Consider the following 21,779-nt stretch of genomic DNA (forward strand, 5'->3'; position numbering starts at 1 on the left):
TTTAAAACTGTACAGTTTAGCTCTTTTTTCTCTTTCATTTGTTTTTGGTTTGCTGAAAATTCTTACCGTAAGATTTAGCTTTGTAGAAGTGCCATTCAAAATATTTTAGCCTTTATTTTTTAATTCTTGACGTTAGTGAGTTTTATAGTATCTTAAAATGCATGCATCTTATTTTGAAAATAAGTGATCCAACAAGTCTCCTAAAAGGCAGAGTCATATTGTGGTCTTGTTGACTTTACTGATAAAATAGGTTAAATTGGTAATAGGTAAGATAAATGGAAAAAGTATAGATGATAGAGTAGGTATTTTTCTCAGTGTTTAGGCTGTAAACCATTTCTACCTAGTTTATTTTTTTAAGAAAGGGTGTTTTCATATACAGTTGCTGGAGGTGGTGCTAGTCATACACTGGCTTCTGGCAGCCAGTCCATTTTAAAGGCTTCAGTACTGATGTTTGCAAAACTGGATATTACTAATCCAGTCAACCAACTTTATAATTTTTTACTATTTGTATTAACTAGGCAATCTTTTCCTAAGCCTGAGATATAATTATTTTGCTTCTAGTTTTCAATATTATACCTCTGGCTGTGTGTTCTTGCAAGTTTTCTACCACAAAGTCATTTTCATGGTGATTCTTTTTGGTCCTAAAAAATATTCTTGTCCTAGAGTTGTAACTCCCAAATGGTGAAAGGAAATGAAAACTAAAGAGAAATTGAAATAAAATTTAGAAAATCATCACTGATTTATTTCTGAGCAGAGTGCTAACTATTCAATGTAAATTAATAAAATATAGTCAGGCATTGCTGATCAGGTATTACAGTATTTTAATGGAGAAATTGAATTTTAGAAAATTATCATTTTGGTTTTGTGTATTAATGTGCTGTGATTTGTCCAAGCTAATCTTGTGACCTTTTGCTTTATTTTTAATTTCATCACAGCGCACAAGGAGACGTAGGGTCCGAGACCCGTGGGGAAATTGGTGTGATGCAAAAGACTTAGAAGGACAAACGTTTGAGGTAACTTTGATTCCTTCAGGTGACTCAAAAGTGAAAGTTGTTTTGTCAGTATACATTTGTATATCTTAATGTCACATATATTACCCTTGTTTTGTGTGTGTGTGTATATATATGTCTCTTTCCCATGTTAATTTGTTTGTCTAGAAGTCATCAGTAAACAACAAAGAAGGCACTGATGGTACAGTTAACTAGGAGTTTGACTAATTTTCAGAACTTTGATTATCTGTCTCTATATTCTGGTCTCTAGCTCCAGAATATCTGCCAAGGTGCCAGGGAGTTGTGCCCTATTCATTTCAGTAAAGTCATTGAATGATGTTCTGATATACCAATTAAAATATCATTCCATGCATTAGACATAAATTGAATTACAAATGTTAAAGTATTATTTCTACTAACAAAAATTATGCTCCTAAAAAGAAACATAGGCAGTGAGTATATGTGTGTATGTGTGCGCGTGTGTTCTGTGCATATATAATTTGTTTGTGAACAACCAGTGCAGTCAAACGGAAATAATATGTGAATGTGTACTTACTGGCTTTGTTACCTTGGGTAACTGTACCGAATCTCAGGGCTTTAGTTATGAAGTGTGGATAATAACATCTCCCTCAAAGATTGTTGTGAGAATTAAGTGAAATAAAATGTATGAAGGTCCTAATGCTCGGTACTCAGTAAGCCTTTGCATACACCAGGTACTCAGTAAATGTTAGTTCTCTTCTTTCTCCTCCCCATTCCCTGCACCCAGCCTCACATCTGAGCATTATTCTAAGCAAAACAATTAGTAACACATGGTTCCTGCCTACCAGGAACTTACATTTCTAGTAGGAAAGGTAAAACCTATGGTAAATTCCATGAGATTGGTCCCAAGAAATACAAGGTCCTCCCAAAGGGTGTGATCAGGGAAGGTTTCACAGAAGATGTGATTTTTCATCTGTGACTTGAAGGATGAGCAGGAGAATCTCAAAATGTGGAAATGTGGATGAGGCAACCCCAAGCTGAAGGAGAGGCATAAGCAAAGGTACAGACATAGGAAAATACCAGATATATTCTGGAAAAGGTACATAGTTCATAAGGGCTGGAATATAAGATTGGTAATAGAAATGAAATGAAAGAGAATTATTTTATATTTATAAAGGACTTACTGTGTCAGACATTATTGTCAATATTTTGGAAACATTAACTCATTTAATCTTCACAATAACATCATGACATTGTTATTATTACTATTATTGTTCTCATTTTAAAGATGAGGAAAACTGAAACACAGAAAGCTTCAGTAACTTGGCCAGGGTGCTGCCGAATCTGTGCTCTTTAGCTTTATGCTGTTTTGTCTCTTTATTAACTTTCCCTCTCAGTGGTTGATGGACTCTTTGATCAAATGGTATTTTTTTTTTTTTTTAAGCATCTCTCTGCTGAGGAGTTGGCAAGAAGAAGAGAAGAGGAAAAATGCAAACCTGGTAAATCTTCAAAAGTGCCAAGGCCAACAAAAAGGTATAGTGTGACATTATATAAGTGTGATTTTTTGTTTTTTTTAAACTTACCACAAATGAATAGAAAATGTGTGGAAGGGATATCTGATATTGCAACATTACATTGTCCACATTAAGTTTAAAAATACTGCTGGGGCTTCCCTGGTGGCGCAGTGGTTGAGAGTCCGCCTGCCGATGCAGGGAACGCAGGTTCGTGCCCTGGTCCGGGAAGATCCCACATGCCGCAGAGTGGCTGGGCCTGTGAGCCATGGCCGCTGAGCCTGCACGTCCGGAGCCTGTGCTCCGCAAAGGGAGAGGCCGCAACAGTGAGAGGCCTGCGTACCGCCAAAAAAAAAAAAAATATATATATATATATATATATATATACTGCTGAAGGGGCTTCCCTGGTGGTGCAGTGGTTGAGAATCCGCCTGCCAGTGCAGGGGACATGGGTTCGATCCCTGGTCCAGGAAGATCCTGCATGCCGTGGAGCAGCTAAACCTGTGTGCCACAACTACTGAGCCTGCACTCTAGAACCCATGAGCCACGACTACTGAGCCTGCATGCCACAACTACTGAAGCCCGCGCACCTAGAGCCCGTGCTCCGCAACAAGAGAAGCCACCACAATGAGAAGCCTGTGCACCGCAACGAAGAGTAGCCCCTGCTCGCCTCAACCAGAGAAAAGCCTGCGCATAGCAACGAAGACCCAACACAGCCAGAAACAATAAATAAATAAAATAAAATAATAAAATAAATAAATTTTTTAAAAAACTGCTGAAATTTTTTATTTCACTGATTATTAATTTGGGAGACCTTGAGCAAAAGTGTTAATTTGTTCATGTTCAGTGAATATAGGATCCAGCGTATGTTGTAAGGGGGCCTTGTTTGTGACAGGTGGTCATTTAACTTCTAGACATTATGAACAGGTAACCTCATGAAATGACTAATTCTCTCTTTGATTGATGCTGAATGTTAGGTTTTTTCTTTAATAATTTAAAATATTTAACTTGTAACATTAAGGGTCACCAAATAAGTTAAATGCCTTGATTTTGTAGACCCTCACTTCCTGCAGATGACCCATGAAATACACTATAGTTTTTTGGGGTTTTTTTTGTTTGGTTGGTTTTTTTTGTGGCACCCGGGCCTCGCACTGCTGCGGCCTCTCCCGTTGCGGAGCACAGGCTCCGGACACGCAGGCTCAGTGGCCATGGCTCACGGGCCCAGCCGCTCCGCGGCATGTGGGATCTTCCCGGACCAGGGCACGAACCTGCGTTCCCTGCATCGGCAGGCGGACTCTCAACTACTGCGCCACCAGGGAAGCCCTAGACTATAGTTTTGTCAGTGTCCCTTTAAAACAAGACATCCAGGAATGCCACTTGGTTATTTTCAATGGAAAGAGCCCTAATACTCAACCAGTTGTATGTCCCTGGGTAAGTTACACAAAGCCTTTATAAGCCTTGGGTCCTCATTTATAAAATAATATCTATAATAGCTAACACTGTTGGCTCTGTTTTAAGCACTTCATATATATTAACTCATTTAATCCTCATAACAACCCTATGCAGTAGTTAATGTAATCATTCCCATTTTATAGATGAGGAAACTGAGAGGCACAAAGAGGTTGTGTGACTTGCCCATGCTTGTTAATGGTGGTGTTGTGATTTAACCCAGGCATTAAGGCTTAAGAATCCATACTCCTAACCATTACATTATATATCACCTCTCTAAAATTAAAATCAAAACTTAGAGTTGTGAGAATAAATTAAATGAGATTAACTATGTAAGAAAATACAGTTGTCCATAAGCTAGGACTCCTCATCTAGTGTCCACACAGTTGATTTTCTGAATGTAAATGTGAGACATACTTATTGTAATTTCAAGTCATTCTTCCAGTTTGTGAGGACCTTTTTGAATCCAGATCCACTTTTCTTCGTAGCTTTGAATCAACATTTCAATAAGCTTGCCTTTTCTATCATTGCACTGATTAAAATGTTTAACTGAGATAAATGTAAACCTCAGACATCATTGTTCAATGAGCTGTATATTACCACAATTAACTCTATTTCTTCATCTTATGCAGAAGAATAATCATAGCAGATGTCTTGCTTACATTTAGTAACAGTATATTTGAGTCTTTATGAGTCTGCTAGTTTCTAGCAGATCATTCCTATCAAAAATGAAATTTAGGCGTACCTGTCATGACATATTTTCATGAACCCATTATTGTTCTTAGTAGTCACCTCTTCACTTGCTAAAGCCTCACAAATCAGCTGTTTAATAACCTTTTCTAGAATTTTCCTGATACTCAACATTTGATTCCTCTGCTTCTTTTTTTGTGTTTTGAAAACAGACCCAATAATTGCCTATTCCTAGTCCTCCAATAATTTTTTCATTCTCTGTGGTTCCTCAAAAAGGGTTGATGGTGTTTTCACATGATGGTTCTTCAAAGTGCTCTGGGATGCATGTGCTTTCTTTCTATTTTCTCATCTATCTTGACCTTTCATTTCTTTTTATTTGCATTGACTAAGCACTTTCTAGCTTGAAGATCTTCCTCATTCAGCAAACACTTTTTGAATGCCTACTGTGTGTCAAGCACTGTTCTAGGTACTTGCAAGACAGTATTCAGCAAAACAAAGTGTCTGATCTCCTGGCACTAAGTGTCTGGTAGAATAGGAACTAAATAGTTCTGCTCTTTTCCAGTTGTTAAAATGAATATGTTCGCTGTTTGTTTTCTCTGACCGTAGCCTAAAAACACTTTAAATATTTTTCTCAAACCTCAATTCTTTATTGGCCAAAGCCTTTCTGATATTTCTCTCAGATTTGCACATGCTTTTGTATCTAGCCTTGCTTAGGCATCCCTCTTTCCATCTTTTATACTTTTTCATTTTAAAAGATGAGTTTATCATAGAACTTTCGATATCCATTAATTTCTTTAACAGAACTGTTTGCCATTTATTCATCCAACAAATACTTACTGAGTCCCTACTCTGCTGAACACATTGTACTGACAGAGGTGTTTCTGAGAAACTTCCATCTTTCTTGAACTTTCTTTCCTATCTTATGTCAGGTTTAGGTTTTCATTGAACTTTTGAAACCTACTTTCAGTGTAGGACACATGTCTGGCCATTTATAATGTTCTCCTCTTTGGGTGTTAAAAGAAATTAAGACAACAAAATTACTTTTTCCCAAAGGTTATGTTGTTCCCCAAATATTTAATCAAGTCCGAAAGAAAAGTGCTTCTTTCAAAAGGGTTGTATCACAAGAAGTTCTCCTAGTTTAATATTTTTTTCACTTAGACAGAATTTAGGTTTAGATTATTGGTACACATTTTCAAATTTGTAAATGAATGTTATTTTCCTGATTATGTTATTGAAATTATATTAGGAATGATTTTTTTTTCTTTTTCCTTTTCCAGCTCATTCGATCCCTTCCAACTGATACCTTGTAATTTTTTCAGTGAAGAAAAGCAGGTACTACTTATTCATCACTGAATGACCGTAAATAATACCCTCCTCTCAGACATGAAATATTTCTTCTTTTTCTGTGTGTGCAAGGCATGTGTATAAGAAAGGTTGGATAAGACAGGGTACACTGAAGGTCAGATGAGTGATACAGATGGAAAATGAGAAAAGAATTTCTCCATGCTAGGGCTTTGAATTGTACATGTACTTCTTTAAAAGTCTGATTTGTGCTGAGCCTTGGTTGGTGGTGAGAACTTGGTGTGATAAAGGAGAAAAGGGTGGGCATTCCGATAGGAAGAACAAAATCTCTATTTTTATGCTCCCCCATTTTTTTTTTTTTTTTTTTTATATTTCAGGAGCCATTTCAGGTGAAAGTGGCTTCAGAAGCACTTTTAATAATGGATTTGGTAAGGATATTATATTGTGTTTACTTAGTTATTCTGATTTCTATTCTTGTGTATTTTTATTGCAGGCATAAGAGAGAGTATGGAAGACGTGTATTTTGGATCTTAACTATCCTCCTTTACAAGGAATCTAAAAAATAAGTCTTTTCTTTTGGAGAAAAGCCAAACAATTGCATGTTTCCATATTTTAGAGAAAATAAATTAATGTGAGTTTTTGCAGACTGTTTATCATCATTAACCCGACTTTAATTTCCTAGTATTCTTGTCTGCTGCCTTCTAGATAACTACAACAAAGCACAACTCTTATAATTTGGAGACTCCTTGTTTTGCACTAAACTACAGAGATCTCCAGTGGTTGTGTGTGTTTATGGTGTTTTGTATAGGAGGACCCAGAGTGATTTTTACTTTGTATCCTTATGATACCTTTCCCAGTAGGCGGAGCAAATGGTATCTTCATTTTGTAAATGAAAAAAATGGCATCTTGGAGTGTTTCAATGTTTGGTTCAAAGCCTCTCAGCTGGCAGTACAGATAGGTCTAAAATCTTAAGTCTCTGTGTGCTGAGCCTAGCATCTGGTTCCTCTACTATGCTATTTCATTTTAGAGAAGCATAATTACTGTACTTGTAAATGACTCTTCTATGATAAGTGAGATTTATTCTGATTTTTTGGTCAGGTGGGTTTGGTTTGTATGTTTGGGCTAAGTCTTATCTTGTATTTCTTTTAGCATGCTCATGTTTCTATGGCAGAAGTGATTGGTCTGTTAGGAGGAAGATACTCAGAAGTTGATAAGATAGTTGAGGTAAGTTTTCTCTTAAAATTTTTAAAATTATTTAGCCCTGCTGCCATACCAAATATTTTTATAGATTTCAGTGTGTATAATTAACATATAAACCTTACCTATGATATAAATGAGAATATGCAAATGTGGACAGTTATATATTCCCAGAGGTGACTGAACATTCCATATATTGAGCACCTGTTTCCTTTTACCACTGAGAAAGAGGGAACATTACCAGGCCTCAGTTCTTCATTGCCTTTGCCATTTAAAAGCTTCAACTCCTAAGAGGCCATGCGCTAACCTTATAATTGAAACTTGGTATACATCATTTTGCTAGAAATTATTATCATAAGTAATAGGGGTCATCAAAAGACTGTGTTTAAACAGATACTATACAGACCGACCTGGAAGACTAACCCGTAACTTGTCTTGAGTAGGAAAATGGATTTTGAGTTCCTTGCATACAATCACACTTTTGGAGGGTAATTCGTTTGCAAGTTAAAGGCTGCCTATTATATAGGCAGATAAAAGGCTTGGCTTTTAAAAGTTTCTGTATCTGTGTATGAAAGGACTGAAACAGTAGAATTAACAAGATTTCAGTATAATCATTTAAGGATTAATCCTTTATAGGTCTGTGCAGCAGAACCGTGTAACAGTCTGAGTACAGGACTACAGTGTGAGATGGATCCCGTCTCACAAACACAAGCCTCGGAAACCTTGGCTGTCAGGGGCTATAGTGTGATTGGATGGTATCATTCTCATCCTGCCTTTGATCCTAATCCTTCCTTACGAGATATTGACACTCAAGCCAAATACCAGGTGTGTTTATAGGTCTTTTTGTATGTAGTCTGTAAATGATTGCATATTTTCTCCCCTCTCGTTGTTTTCTGTTAAATAAATACACTTTTAACATTTCTAGCAAAGTGATTACGAGAGTAATACATGTTTATTTAAACACTTAGAAAATTAGCTATTCTGTTTAATATAAACAAGACATCAAAGTAACAGTGATAATTCCCCCCAGAGCCTTTAAAAATGAAGGCGATAACTAAGACAGGGACTGGGTACAATTGAAATAATTGGAAATATAATATATTTTGCACCTCTGGAAAAAACAGAGTTTTGTTTTCTGCAATTTTATGTTTGATATCTGGATGTTTCTGCTGTAGGCAGCTGTTTGTAAATTATTACCATATAGATAAAGATTACAGCTGAGGGGCTAGTGAATATAATTTGTAAATGCATTCATGGCAAATATAGATTTTGCAGGCCAGGTGATCTTTTTAAGGGTGATCTTTAAAAAAAGGATCTGTTCAGGTTGGGTTGGACATGTTTTGGCCTGAAGATTTTAGGGTATGGAATAAATTTACTTGCTGTTTGGAAGTGAAGTACTTTTGCATTCCATTTTCCTCTATTGGATGTTTAAAATGTTGGTATGGGTAAATACTGAGTTTTAAATTTATGTGGTTGAAACTAATTATACTTTTTTTTAAATTGTAGAGTTACTTCTCCAGAGGCGGTGCAAAGTTCATTGGAATGATTGTTAGTCCTTATAATAGAAATAATCCTTTACCTTATTCTCAGATTACCTGCCTGGTTATAAGTGATGAAATTAGCCCAGATGGCTCTTATCGTAAGTTTTCAACAAAAACAATCCTACTTCTACTTTCATTTTTTTTTGAATCTTACAAATCACAGAATTTATACCTGTTGAAAGCAATTTGATGGAAAAGTTTTTGTCCTCAACTAGGGAATCACTGTTTGCATACCATGTAGTGCAGCCACCCTCTTTCCTTTTATGATTTCCTTCTGCATTAAAGTTCCCACTGTGTTACCATGGCCACTGGGCAAAAACATTACAATGTAGAGAAAGCTTATGGCCAAGCAGTGTGTGTGTATTAGGTCCTGGAGACATTGCAGTAAGCAAAACAGACAAAGTCTCTTCTGTTCTCTTGAAAATTCTTGATAAATGCAGATTGGCTTTCTCTGCAATGACATTCAAATGAAAAAATAATAATAATAAAGAATAATGACCACCCTACCACTAGCTATCCATGATCTCCCAGTTTAAGCTCAACAGTGCCTAACTATTTTTATATCTGTCTCTCTCAAGAAAGAATTTGGTTGGTTTAGCCCATCATATGACTTGGCTCCTTTGGGATTTATGTCCACTGCTGTTCAATCAACTGGCTGGATAGAGAATTAGTGTTGCAGACTAGGAAAAGTAGGGGAGTGTAAGAAACGAGTGTGGATGGAAGGAAAAGATTAGAGGAAACAATTACGTCTCTAGGATACTCTCTTTTCGTCCTTAATACCACTGCTCTAGTTGACTGTCCTCTCTGGATACTGTCACTGTACATTATACTCTTCCCCATTAGCTCATGAGCCCCTTGAAGGTAGATATGATATTGTACTCATTTTTCTATTCTCAGTTTCTAGCACAGGGCCTAGCATAAAGTAGGTACTAAATGAATGTTTAACAAATTAATTTCTTCATTCTTAATAATGTCACTCAGGTACCCTCTCTTAATAATGTCACAAAAATACCCTCTTTGGTAAAGACCCCAGCACTACCACCCCTCGTGTCATTTAGTATTAGTTGCTCTATTCTTTGTGCACCTGCAACATTTGTTTCCTGCCTTCGTGGTTGCTTTTGTGTTTTAATATAATTTATTTATTTAGCCTGTCTCACTAAATTGTGAGCCCCAAAGAGCAGGAACTATGTCTTCTTTGTATCTCCTGTAGTACCTAATGAGTTGTCTTACACCTAAGGAGTGGTCAGTGCTCTGTAGGTTTTTGTTGAATGAATAGTACTGACATTAACTTTAGTCCAAAATGCCCATTTTGAACATATCACATATATACATCATTCTTTACACCAGTATAATTTTACAAAAAGTTAACAAAAGGAAGAATCACAATGAACTTGTTCTCAATTTAAACCGTGTCTTACTGTCACATTCTGCTAGATTTGGGGAGTGAGCCTCTACTCTGATGCTGTCTAATACAGTCACATGTGGCTATGTGTGACTGTTTAAATTAATTAGAATTAAATGAAGTTTAAAATTCAGTTCCTAGAATCCCACTGCTGACCAAAATGAAGTAACAAGGACCTGTCTGAAACAACCAAAAAACTGGACAAAATACAGAGAACAGTGGTATTTAGGATATAACATCAGACAGTGAAAGAATATGATTCCTGAGAGATGGGAAACAAAGTGAGCCCAAGTTAACCTAGCTTATTGACTTAAAAGAACTTCCAGGTGTGGCACAAGGCGGAAACCCATCCAGAGCCTAGCAGACCCTGAGTTGAGGTGATGGAGGTAAGAGCAAGGAGACCAGGGCAACTAAATTTGCAAGACATTGTACCAGAGAGCAGAAAGCTGCCTAGAGAGCAGACTCCAAAGATTTGTAGAAGGTTCAAATTTATTATTTAGCAAGATAAAGACCGATGCCTGTGTGTGAACAGACTACCCCAATGGGAAAGAATCACCTGAAAGATTAGCGGGCACAGTGCTGGATTCTCACATAAGCTACCGTCACAACACACAAGTATTCCACGTTATCATCATTGCAGAAAGTTCTCTTGGGCAGAGCTGCCTCTTACATGACTTGACCATTGTTAACACTGCTTGTTAGGTCTTAATCCTCGGTTCTTCTCTTTGTTCTTCTTGGAAACCTTCTGGTTCAAGAATTAAAATTTCCTAGAAGCTGGGATACCTTGTGTTACAGTACTTTGAACTGGATCCTTTACTTATTTATTTGTTCATTCATTGATTCATTCTTTTTTTTTCCCCCTCTATTAGGTGTGTACCCAAGTCCTATCTTTACAGTATGTCTAATGGTTAATCATTTTCTCTATTTGTAATAGGCCAGAAATATACTTAGTGATTCGTTTTATTCTGACACTTTAGTGGATAAAAATAATCAGTACATATATGTATAATTGAATCACTTTGCTATACACTTGAAAATAACACAACATTGTAAATTAACTATACCTCAATTAAAAAAATAATAAGCATATCAAAAAATAATCAGTACAAAAAGAAATTTTTACTGGTTTTAGTGCCGTTTTTTTAACTTAGAAAATATTCTTAATACCAAATAGAGATGTATGACGTGTTGTGTGTGTGTGTATTTTCATGTTTTTTTTATGAGCACAGACTGAAAATTGTATTTGTTTATTTACCTCTCTTTTAGTCTCATTTTTTACTTTCATTGAGAGTAGGAGTTGCTCACCTGGATTCAGATCCCAACTCTGATATTTATTAGTTATTTTACCTTGGGCAGGTTACTTAATCCCTCTCATTCCCATTTGCCAAATCTGTAAAATGAGAAAAAATTATTAACTTGCTTACAGGAGGTTGTAGAGGCTGTCGGTAATGTATGTAAAGTGCTTAGTAAATAATAGGCCTAAAATAGGTAGTTATGATCATAGCTATTGTCTGTGCTTAGTAGGTAATCAAAACATATCAAGTAAATGATTGTTATCACAGAAGGAGTTTGTGTAATAGCTTATGTACTATAATGTGTCACTCTTCTTAAGTTCCTGGAGGGGGAAAATGAAATGGAAGAGAATTGAGAAATGAAACAAGGTCAGTTATCATCAGGCTTGCTGTTCCTTTCTCTCCTTCCATACACCTGAAAAAAAAATGGGGAGAAAAAAGCCTTTTTAGGGCACATTGACAAGTTATGCTTGTATTGTGTGAAAGTAGAATTATGATTTTTTTCTTAATACCTTCCCTAATACCTTCTGATTTGCTGACATTTTGTTTACTCGAAAAGCCTACGATGGCAAAAATGAAAGTTGATAGGCAGTATAATGTAAACATTAAGAACATAAACTCGAGCCAGACTGCCTGGGTTCAAATCCTGGCTCTACCTCTTACTAATTAGATATGTCCAAGAACAGGTTATTTAATAACTAACCTTTCTGTGGCTCAGTGTCCTCGTCAAAAAAAAAAAAACATTGGGGACAACACTGGTAGCTAGTTTATGTAACTGGCCTTACATCTATATAAAAAGCATAAAGCCTGGCACATAGTAAGCATTATATAAGTGTTATTATTATTATGGTATTGGCCTTTGGTAATGAATCAGCTGAGCCTTTAATATACTGCAAATACAATTACATGGAGATTTTGAAAGATATGTGAGAAATGTCTAAGTAGGCTCATCTTTTGGTATTTTTTCCTTTCTGACTTATGTACGTGATATCTACCCCTTGGACTTGTTTCCTCCAGAGTTTAGCATGACTCAAGTGCAGTTACTGCCTCTCCAGAATTAAACCTAGCCCCTGTCTAGTCTTAGATCAGCGCGTAGAGGGAGGTGGAATGAATGTGGGCTCAGAAGTCGGGCAAGCCTGGGGGGGATTTGAAATCCAAGCTCTGCTTTACTAGTGGAAAGAGCTTATCCAACCTGTCTCAGCCTCAGTTTTATCTGTTAAATAGGAATAATGCTACCTACCTTATAGCAGTGCTGTAAGCTTGATAACATGTGTTTAAAAAAAAAAAATCACTGGGATGGAATATATCTTGGTTTGCCTAGGTCAATCCCAATTTAAGCCTGTGGTTCTGGCACAATTATTAATAGTGCCAGCTTTCACTCCAAAAGTGTCTTGGTTTGGATGATAAATTATGTGATCATCTTACCTCTCACAGTTCCTTGCATAGAATTGTCATGCAAATGGCAGTTTTACTTTTCTTTATTAATTGCTTGGCATTAATATACCTGATGAACCAAGTTCAGCCAGGCAGTGCATATTTAATGAATGCCCACTATGTTTAACATGCTGTTTAGCTGGTCTGCCAAGCTGCGGTTATGAAAACACGGAAGGGAATTTTAAGTAATTAAAAGGAGATTGGAGATTTAAGAAAATGTAAAATGTAAAAATGTGCTGCTTTATGCTTTTCTAGGTTTACCTTATAAATTTGAAGTACAACAGATGTTAGAAGAACCTCGGTGGGGATTAGTGCTTGAAAAGACAAAATGGATAATAGAAAAATACAGACTATCCCGGAGGTATGTACTGTGGTTTGAGATGGTTGCACATCTGCAGTGTTTCTCATTAAATCACATTTTAGGGAAAACCCAAGTTAAATATAAAATTGTGATGTATGGCATCAGTGATAGTTTATTACAAAACTGATTCGTTTATAGTATTTGTTTCATTGGTTTGTTTTCATATTTATTCCAACAGCAGTGTCCCCATGGATAAAATCTTTCGCCGGGATTCTGACCTGACTTGTTTGCAGAAAGTAAGCTGCCTTCACTTTAATTGGTTTCATTGCTCACAGATTCCAAAGCTATTCATCTTGATGTGTTTTCCCATGATGCCTAATGCTTTGTGGATACGCTTTTCTGTGTATTTCCTTTATTGCTTTTTCCTTTCTAAAATTAATTTCTAGGAGATAATTAGTAATATGTTTTGGCACCCATGCTTGCATATAGAAATAATGCTGTTTTAGAAAAAATTTGTCCATGTTGGCTGATAAATTTCTTAGCACATTATTATTGTACACAATGGAGAACATTTTTCTTATTTTATTAAATTCAAAAGTGCCATGTTTCCATTTAGCTTTAACAATTGATCATTTTTAAAAACGGTAGTATAAATCTAACAATTAAATTTAAATGGTCATTTTACTTTCTGGTAGGAAAAAAGAGTCTTGAATTATTTTATTTCACTTCTAGTTTTGTTTCTATGAGTATAATGAATTTCAGTAAGATTGGCAACATTGGTCTTTTTTTCCTTTGGTAACAGTTTGGGAATAGAAAATTTTTAAATTTCTTTTTATTTTATTTTATTATTTTTTTTGGCTGTGTTGTGTCTTCATTGCTGCACATGGGCTTTCTCTGGTTGCAGCGAGCCGGGGCTACTCTTACGGCAGTGCACGGGCTTCTTATTGCAGTGGCTTCTCTTGTCGTGGAGCACGGGCTCTAGGTGGGCGGGCTTCAGTGGTTGCAGCATGCGGGCCCTAGAGCATGCAGCCTTCAGTAGTGTGGCACGTGGGCTCAGTAGTTGTGGCTCTCAGGCTTAGTTGTTCGTGGGATCTCCTGGAACCAGGGATCGAACCCATGTCCCCTGCATTGGCAGGCGGATTCTTAACCACTGTGCCACCAGGGAAGTCCCTCTTTTTAATATTTTTTACCCCCTCCTATTATAGCCACTTTTTCTTTGCTCTGTTGGAAAATTAATATGCACATTTCCCAGGAAATAGACTCCATCATCCTATTTTTGAAATGGTAGAATCCTGTATTTTTATGTCCATAGATTTTTATCCCATAGGATTCATGGCTTTGTAAATAAAACTACTAAAAAAAGAAGCAAAGTCACAAGTTTGTCCAAAGTAGAAAGCATCATACATGCAATTTCAGTTTTATCTCCTTATATAAAATCAGAAAGGAACTGCACCTCACCTCCTCTGGCCTCTACTGCGAGGCCCTGGCGCTCTGGGCCAAAGCCTGGCAGCTGCAGGCCCAGCTGGGTGTCCCCTCGGGCTCAGACCGCCCTCTGCTGACCCTGGTGGGGCTGGCTGTGTGCCACCAGGAGCTGGAGGACCCCGGGGAGTCCTGGGCACGCTGTGAGAAGGCCCTACAGCTGCTGGGGGACAAGAGCCCTCACCCTTTTCTGGTACCCTTTCTGGAGGCCACAGTGCAGCTCTCCTGGCACCTGGGCCTGGACAAATGACAGTCAGAGGCCCGGCTCCAGGCCCTGCAAGAGGCAGGCGTGACGCCCACACCACCCCCCAGTCTCAAAGAATTACTCACCAAGGAGGTGCTGGACTAACATACCTAGATTTAAGGCTGCTGTGGGGAGAGGCACTGCCCCAGGATGGGGGTGGGGTGCGGGCAGATGAGGACATGGACAGCAGTTGGGAGGCGCCTGGGGTCCTGGGAACCCATAGAAGTTCCACAAACAATTTGTAGCAGACTGAAGAATGTGCTGCTTCTGTTGAGCTGGGCTCAGGACAAGCTTTGCTAAGCATTCCTCAGCAGTGGCTTCCTGCACTTCAGCTGTACAGTTATTAAACACAAGTCTATCCTCAATCACCTTTAAGGAAAATGTTTCTCGTTTAAGCATTAGAAAATGGGAGATTTGGAAAGGGATAAAATAGTGATAGTGATGCAAACCCTCTTCTCACCACTTTTTGTGTTTAAATATAAAACTTTTCTTTTCAACTAGCTTTTGGAGTGTCTGAGGAAAACTCTGAGCAAAGTGGCCAATTGCTTCATTGCTGAAGAATTCTTGACTCAAATAGAAAATTTATTCCTTTCCAATTACAAAAGCCAGCCAGAGAATGGAGTGGCCGAAGAGAAGTGTGCTGTGGAGCCAAAGGCGCTGTTAACATGACTATTTTAAAGTAAGACGTCTTAACCGTGACACAGTAGACCGTACTTTCAGAGTTATAGCCTTGAAATTATTGTAATTTAGTTAATAGTGGTACAGCTTTGATTTTTTTTTTTTTTGTGCTAGTTCACGAAATCCAAATTTTGCCACATAAACCATGTGACAAGAAAGAGACATGGACTTGGACTTGTTTTCATATGTGGCGCTTAGTCCTCCTCGGCCCGGTCAGCAGGGTGTGGACTGAAGGGCAGCCTCCCTGCTGTCTTCAGATTGATAAGTGCACTGTGTCTCAGATTTTTATTTCCCCCTGAACTAGTCATTCCAGTTTTGCTATCTCCTGTCTCGTGAGGAGCACTTCCATTCTTTTCATGTGTTTTGGTGAGGCTTGTTTATGGTTGCAAATGAGATACAGGTGGGTGGTCACAGCGTAATTAACATGGTTGAGAACTGCTGGTTTAATGAATCTAAGGACATGCTGTGGGAGGACAGGGGAGGCATCAGGAGAAAATCTTCAAAACAGACAAGAGATCTAAAGGAGAGAATCAAATTACCAGTTTTTTAATTACAGATATTTGCTTCCATTTTATTGTATAACAACACTACTATAGGATATGCCATTTTCTCAGCTGAAACATTTTGTATGGATTTCAGATACATAACATAATAAGCTTCAACTATAGGTCCACTTATGTTCATTTGTGTGATAAAGGCTCGGTTAACTAGAACACAGGTAATCATAACTCTTAAACTAGACTTTTTTTTTTTTTCCTACTACCTGCTATGAGGAGAAAGAGGCAGATTACAATAAAGCTTAAATAAATCAGACTTAATTTTAAAAAAAAAAATCCTTCCAGGACATATTATGTATTCTGCCCCGTTTCATATACTTGCTGAATCCAGAACAGGGATCAGTGGACTTTTTATGTAAAGGGGCAATTAGTCAGTAACTTAGGCTTTGCAGGCTACACACCATCTCTATCAGACATTCTTCTTTATGTTTTTTAACAACGCTTTAAAAACATAAAACCATTCTTAGCTCATGAGCCTCACAGAAAACGGGTTGCTGGCCATTATCTTCCAAACCCTGCTCCAGAGAATTGCAAACATTTAGAATTTATTTTCAAATGCATGAGCCTGAGACATTGAAAGGTCTTGCATCATCTTCAAACAACAATAAAACTAAAAATTGTGATTTACATTTAAATTTGTTTTCAAATGAAAGTTAGTAGTGATGCTGCCTGATTTATTCTGATAGATTTTAGTTTACTTCTGTTAACTAAAGAATTAACTTATGTCCTTTTCCCAAGCATTCTTATTAATATCTGTTTTATTCTAATCTGCATATGATTCTGTATTTTTACCTTTTTTGGTTTAATGAATATCCAAGGAAAATAAGTCAGTATTGGAAGGAGCAGTGAGCCAGTTTTAGATGACCTGGGTCTTGACTCAACCTTGTGATTTGAGGGATATAGTTTACCTTCTCTGGGCCTAAATTCATGTGTAACCGAGGTCTAAATTATCTGCCCTGCATCCTTTCAGGTCTAAAATCTTATGATTCACTCTGATTGTTGGACTTACCCACCTGGAGCTTGTATTTTGAGATGTTACAGTTCCCAAATTAATGAATGTTTTTAAAGAAAAATGGTAGTATTTTCCATTTTTCTATATGTATTTAGGATAAACGGTGAAACATAACTTACAAAGCAGTTACTTTTGGGACTGGGCTTATTAGAGCTATAGACCAAGAATCAGGAAACCTGAGTTCTTACCCTAATTCTCTTACCAGCTTTGTTGTGTGGCAGTGGTAAGATCACATAAACTTCTGGACCTCAGAATCTTCACCTGTAATTCAAGGGCAGAAAGTCTGTGATTCTGTAAAAGGGTAGTGATTTGTTCCTTTCTACCCCTCCTTTTGACATACTTTCTTCATTGTATCAGGAACAGATCCTAGAAAGTGGTATTAGTTAGCTTTCCTGATTGACATTTCCCAGTAATATTGATGAATTGGGGTTGGAAAATAGTGGAAATTGTTAAAAGTTCTGTTCTCAGTCTGGGTCCTCTGCATGCTAGTGGTTCACCACATTTAGTAACCTAAGCCATACTGTGAGGAGCTCTCAAAGGTGGTAATATTCAGAGTTTAGAGCTTTGAGAGAACAGTTTTTAAAATAATACTTTTTTTCTCATGATAGAGTACATTTATGAGAAAATATTTTTTAAAAAGCAGAGAGCACAGTTAACATTTTGGTATAAATCTTTCCCCATTTTTTTTTGCATCATGTAATTTTATATTAAAATCTGATATCTTCCTCCCCTCCTCCCTCATTCATTGTTTTTTTTTTTTCTCATCATATTCTTAAAACATTTTTGTAACTACAGGTGCCCACATTACTGTCACTGCCAACCTTGGCCTGCTGAGGGCAGTAGGAGCCAGACCTTGAGAAGCACAGAGGAAGTCTAGGGCTGAGGGTGGCAGTGTAATGCAGGAAGTTTAGGAGGCAGGGTCTCAGAGGAAAACCTACCTCTAGTAATGTTTACAGAGTGAAGATGGGACTTGAAAACATCCAAGTCTCTTCATCCTGATTTGGTTCTTTCTTTTGCACAGTGACAATAAAATAATGAGCTTAATTTATTTTCCTTTTCCAGCTTGCCTGGTGGAAATTGGCACAAATACTTCACTAGTATTTGACCTAGCACTCTTAAAAATCTAATCCCAAAGTAACATTCAAAAAAAGAAAAATCAGTGGAATAAGACCCACAAGATCAGACTCTCCTTACCCCTCTGTAATTTTAGCCTTGAACCATTGGCCCTCAAAGCAGCTTTATGACTTTCATAGGCCTTAGACACTTTTGCCTTCTTAGGCCTCTTCTTCCATAAAAAATTAAAAATTAATGTTACAATTGCATTTGTATAAAATGAATTTTATATATAAACACATCCTTAAATCTAAAAGTTTGGTTTTTTTCTTATGAATTTAAAAGAAATTAAAACATTTTGGGGGGCCTCTAAATGTATTACAGGCCTGAGACCTGGTGCCTAATAGATTAGTTGGCCCTGCCTATACTATGAAGGGTGCTATTGGGAAAATGGCAGTCACTACCCTCTCCCCTATGAGCCCACCTCACAAACCCTAGAGGAGCTTTGCCACACAGCCAAGAACATTGCAGTACCTGCAGCTTTAGATCCATAGACTTGAACTTTGTTCTTTACTGATGTGACCAAAATTCAGGAGTGTTACTTGGGACCATTCATCCCCCAAAGAACGATAGGCCACTGTGGCTAACTTCAGTTTTCAGGTAGATATTTTATTCTATTCTTTATCAATAGTTTTGAGACTCATGCCACATGTCCCACCGTCTTTTCTTCCTGCATTTCCCTCAAGCCCTTTATTTTCATCCTCACTCCCTCACTTCTTACCTGACAGTGTATAGGTACAAGATCCTTCATTGTCATGTGTTGAAAGCAGGGCCTGAAGAATAGAGTTGAACAAACCCATTCATATTTCCCAGAAGCTGACTAATGCTGCCCCAGCCCTCTCTCCATAACGTTCCTCCCCCAAAGGACTGGGGCAAGGGCTGTGACATGCAGACCATCTGGGCAGCAGAGGAGGCTGTGGTCTCAGCATGCCAACCTGAGTGGGCTTCCTGCTCTTCAGTTTACCTTCTTCTTTGTCTTGCTGGGTCCTAATGAAGTGAGCTGGAGGACCTGGAGGAACTGATGCAGTCAGGAGGCCCTAGAACTGATGCTTTGTTCTGTCCCTACAAAAGAGCCATAGGACACCTGGCCACCCGGAAGGTAGCTACCATCCTCAGGTCATCAACAAGCATCCAGTTGGTGGGTTTCTCAGTAGAAATTAAGTCAGGGTACCCAAATGTTGTGGGTTTTTTGTTTGTTTGTTTGTTTTTTACCTACGCTCTTCTCTACCCAGAGCTAGGCACTAAATCTATAGAGTCACAGATTATGACATTTAGGAAAACTTTTTTCTCACAAGCACGAAGAAAAAAGCACATACATTTGTAACATCATCTGTTTCATCAGGGTTAATACAAAATTTAACAAAGAAATTTGATCTGCATCTCCAATTTACTAGTGGTTTAATAGTTTTCTTACAAATTAATACCACATTTTGCAATATTTCCAGAAAATCACTGTGGAGAATAATGTAATATACTTTAGCTTAATTCCTGACCTTTTCTTAAATGGTTTTATGTGTGCTGTTCCCCCAAACTCTTGTTTTTTCATTTAACCTATAATTTGTGCTTTCTGGTATTTTCTAAATCTTATCTTTTAAACTACCTTAAATCCTTTCTGGAACAAGGCAAAGAATAAATATGTCATCCCCCCTAAGTCAGGAGAAAGTCAGAATATCCCAGAGAAGCTGTGATTATGCCAGGGACTCTATACCAAACTAAATTTGAACAAGTAAAATTAACTCATGGTATCTGGGTTGTATTATTTTTATACCTTTGACTATATTTATGAATATATTCATAAGAACTTTAATTTCAGCAAAAAATGCCTGATCTGCCGTCTTTGAGGTTTCCTGGAGTACTCTCTTAGGAATTAAGAAGTATGTTAATTATGATTTTATAGTTTGTATTCCTGTTTCATAGGTTACCACAGAACATTTGTTTCAACCTATGGATTATAAAATAGTATTTAGATTGTAGCATGATTTAAATAGATAGGTCATATATATCTTTAAATTTGTGGATTTGATGTGTAAATTGTGTATTATGTATAAGTTTACTATGATTATTGGTAAACCTGTTGCTCTTGTTTTCCCCAAATGTTATCAGTGTTTATGGATTTCTTTATTAGTTTGAATTTTGGAATGTTCTGTAATAAGATATAATGATTTCAACTATTTTGTGCTTTTAAATATGCCATGTTGTCTATATCTGTAATAAAGAATATTGTAAATATTAATGTTTGTACAATTATTAAAGCTTTTCCTCAAAATGATTGAACTCTCCTCGTACTTATTTTATGTACTGTGACATAAAATATATCATTTTGAGCTTTGGGGTTTTAGCTTGTAAAATTTAAAGGGAAACATTTGAAGATTCTATATAAATAAAAATTTGAAAGTAAAGTGGTGAATCATTTGGTTGCTTTCTAAATCATTAGCAGCATGGACACTGAATTACAAATAATGCCCCATTAATTCAGCAAACATTTGTTGAGCATTGTAGGGGCACAAAGATGAATGTCTTGCTTTCTTTCCACAAGAATCCTACTACCTACTACCTAATAAGTGGGCAACATAAAACCTAACATAGGTAGCTAAGACACTAGGATACAAGCTGAACTGATTATAAATGCCTGTAAGACTTCAAGGGTAAGAGGTGTTTAGATAAATGAGAATTCTCTAGAATGTAAGCAGTGAGATTAATTGCTTGGAAGAGATCGCCTTTAAACCAAAATGACATTTGGGGAAGATGTTCTGTAGGGAAGTGATCTTAGAGCATAGGCATGGAGGTAAGGAATGAAAAAAGATTTAGAGTGGTGAGTCTTTGGCCAGAGGGTAGGGTACATGAAGATGTTAATTATGAAGGTAATTCACATTCAGTCAACTAAGGATACAAAAGGTATAAATTAACAGAAAATTCTCACCTTAGAATTAACTCATTAACTGGTCTTTTAACTTGCCAGTCCTTATTTTCTGCAAAACCTATCATTTTCAAAAACAGAAGAACAGGATCAGACTTGTGTATATTCAGTACATATGTATCTTCAATGTCTGTCCTTTTATTGAGGACTTCTTTCCATCTCAGCACATAAACATCTATTCATTCTTTGCAAGAGGTACGTAGCATTCTGTAGTATAGATTTTCCATAATTAATTTGATCAGTTTTCAACTGATGAACTTTAGATGTTCCCATTTTTCTATGAAAAATAACTTCTGTTTGCGCACTTCTAAAATTTCTCTGAATAGATTCCTAGGTGCTTAATTGCTAGATAAAGATCTATGTACCCCTTACATTTTGTTAGTATCTACAAAAAAAAATTTCAATTTCCACAAGCTAATTTTTCTCATAGTACAGCCACGTTCATCATCTTGTTTACAGAACCAATTTGAATTCAGGCTCCTAAATGAAAGTAATTTAGGTGGCAAAGTATAATAAAATCCTAGGAGTGCTAATTCCACGAGGCTGTACAGCTGTTATGGATTCCTGCTAATTAAGCATTTGCTATAATTTTCTGATTGGCCAGCGTCATAGCCTGTAGCTCCAGACCAGCATTGTCCCACAATCCAATTTGTACTGTAATAATGTTTTCTCTTACTGTTGCTGATGTGTTT

General features: G+C 37.1%; 1 protein-coding gene across 3 annotated transcripts in view; it reads left to right on the plus strand.

Moving 5' to 3' along the window:
- Window positions 1-20,264, plus strand: part of MYSM1 (Myb like, SWIRM and MPN domains 1) — a 40,895-nt gene extending 20,631 nt beyond the window's left edge. For 2 of the 3 annotated variants that reach the window (XM_029229320.1, XM_029229322.1), the window contains exons 11-20: window positions 936-1,013; window positions 2,413-2,501; window positions 5,896-5,950; window positions 6,298-6,348; window positions 7,070-7,144; window positions 7,754-7,942; window positions 8,624-8,756; window positions 13,042-13,147; window positions 13,326-13,383; window positions 15,312-20,264. In XM_029229320.1, the coding sequence (XP_029085153.1) occupies window positions 936-1,013; window positions 2,413-2,501; window positions 5,896-5,950; window positions 6,298-6,348; window positions 7,070-7,144; window positions 7,754-7,942; window positions 8,624-8,756; window positions 13,042-13,147; window positions 13,326-13,383; window positions 15,312-15,479 (1,002 nt within the window). In that variant the 3' untranslated portion in view covers window positions 15,480-20,264. The remainder of the gene's footprint in view (window positions 1-935; window positions 1,014-2,412; window positions 2,502-5,895; window positions 5,951-6,297; window positions 6,349-7,069; window positions 7,145-7,753; window positions 7,943-8,623; window positions 8,757-13,041; window positions 13,148-13,325; window positions 13,384-15,311) is intronic. The other variant, XM_029229321.1, reaches the window with a different exon arrangement.
- Window positions 20,265-21,779: the final 1,515 nt, after the last annotated feature.

Source organism: Monodon monoceros, unplaced genomic scaffold, assembly GCF_005190385.1.
Source record: "Monodon monoceros isolate NGI ecotype Baffin Bay Population unplaced genomic scaffold, NGI_Narwhal_1 Super_Scaffold_18, whole genome shotgun sequence".
In the NCBI taxonomy this organism is placed as follows: Eukaryota; Metazoa; Chordata; class Mammalia; order Artiodactyla; family Monodontidae; genus Monodon; species Monodon monoceros.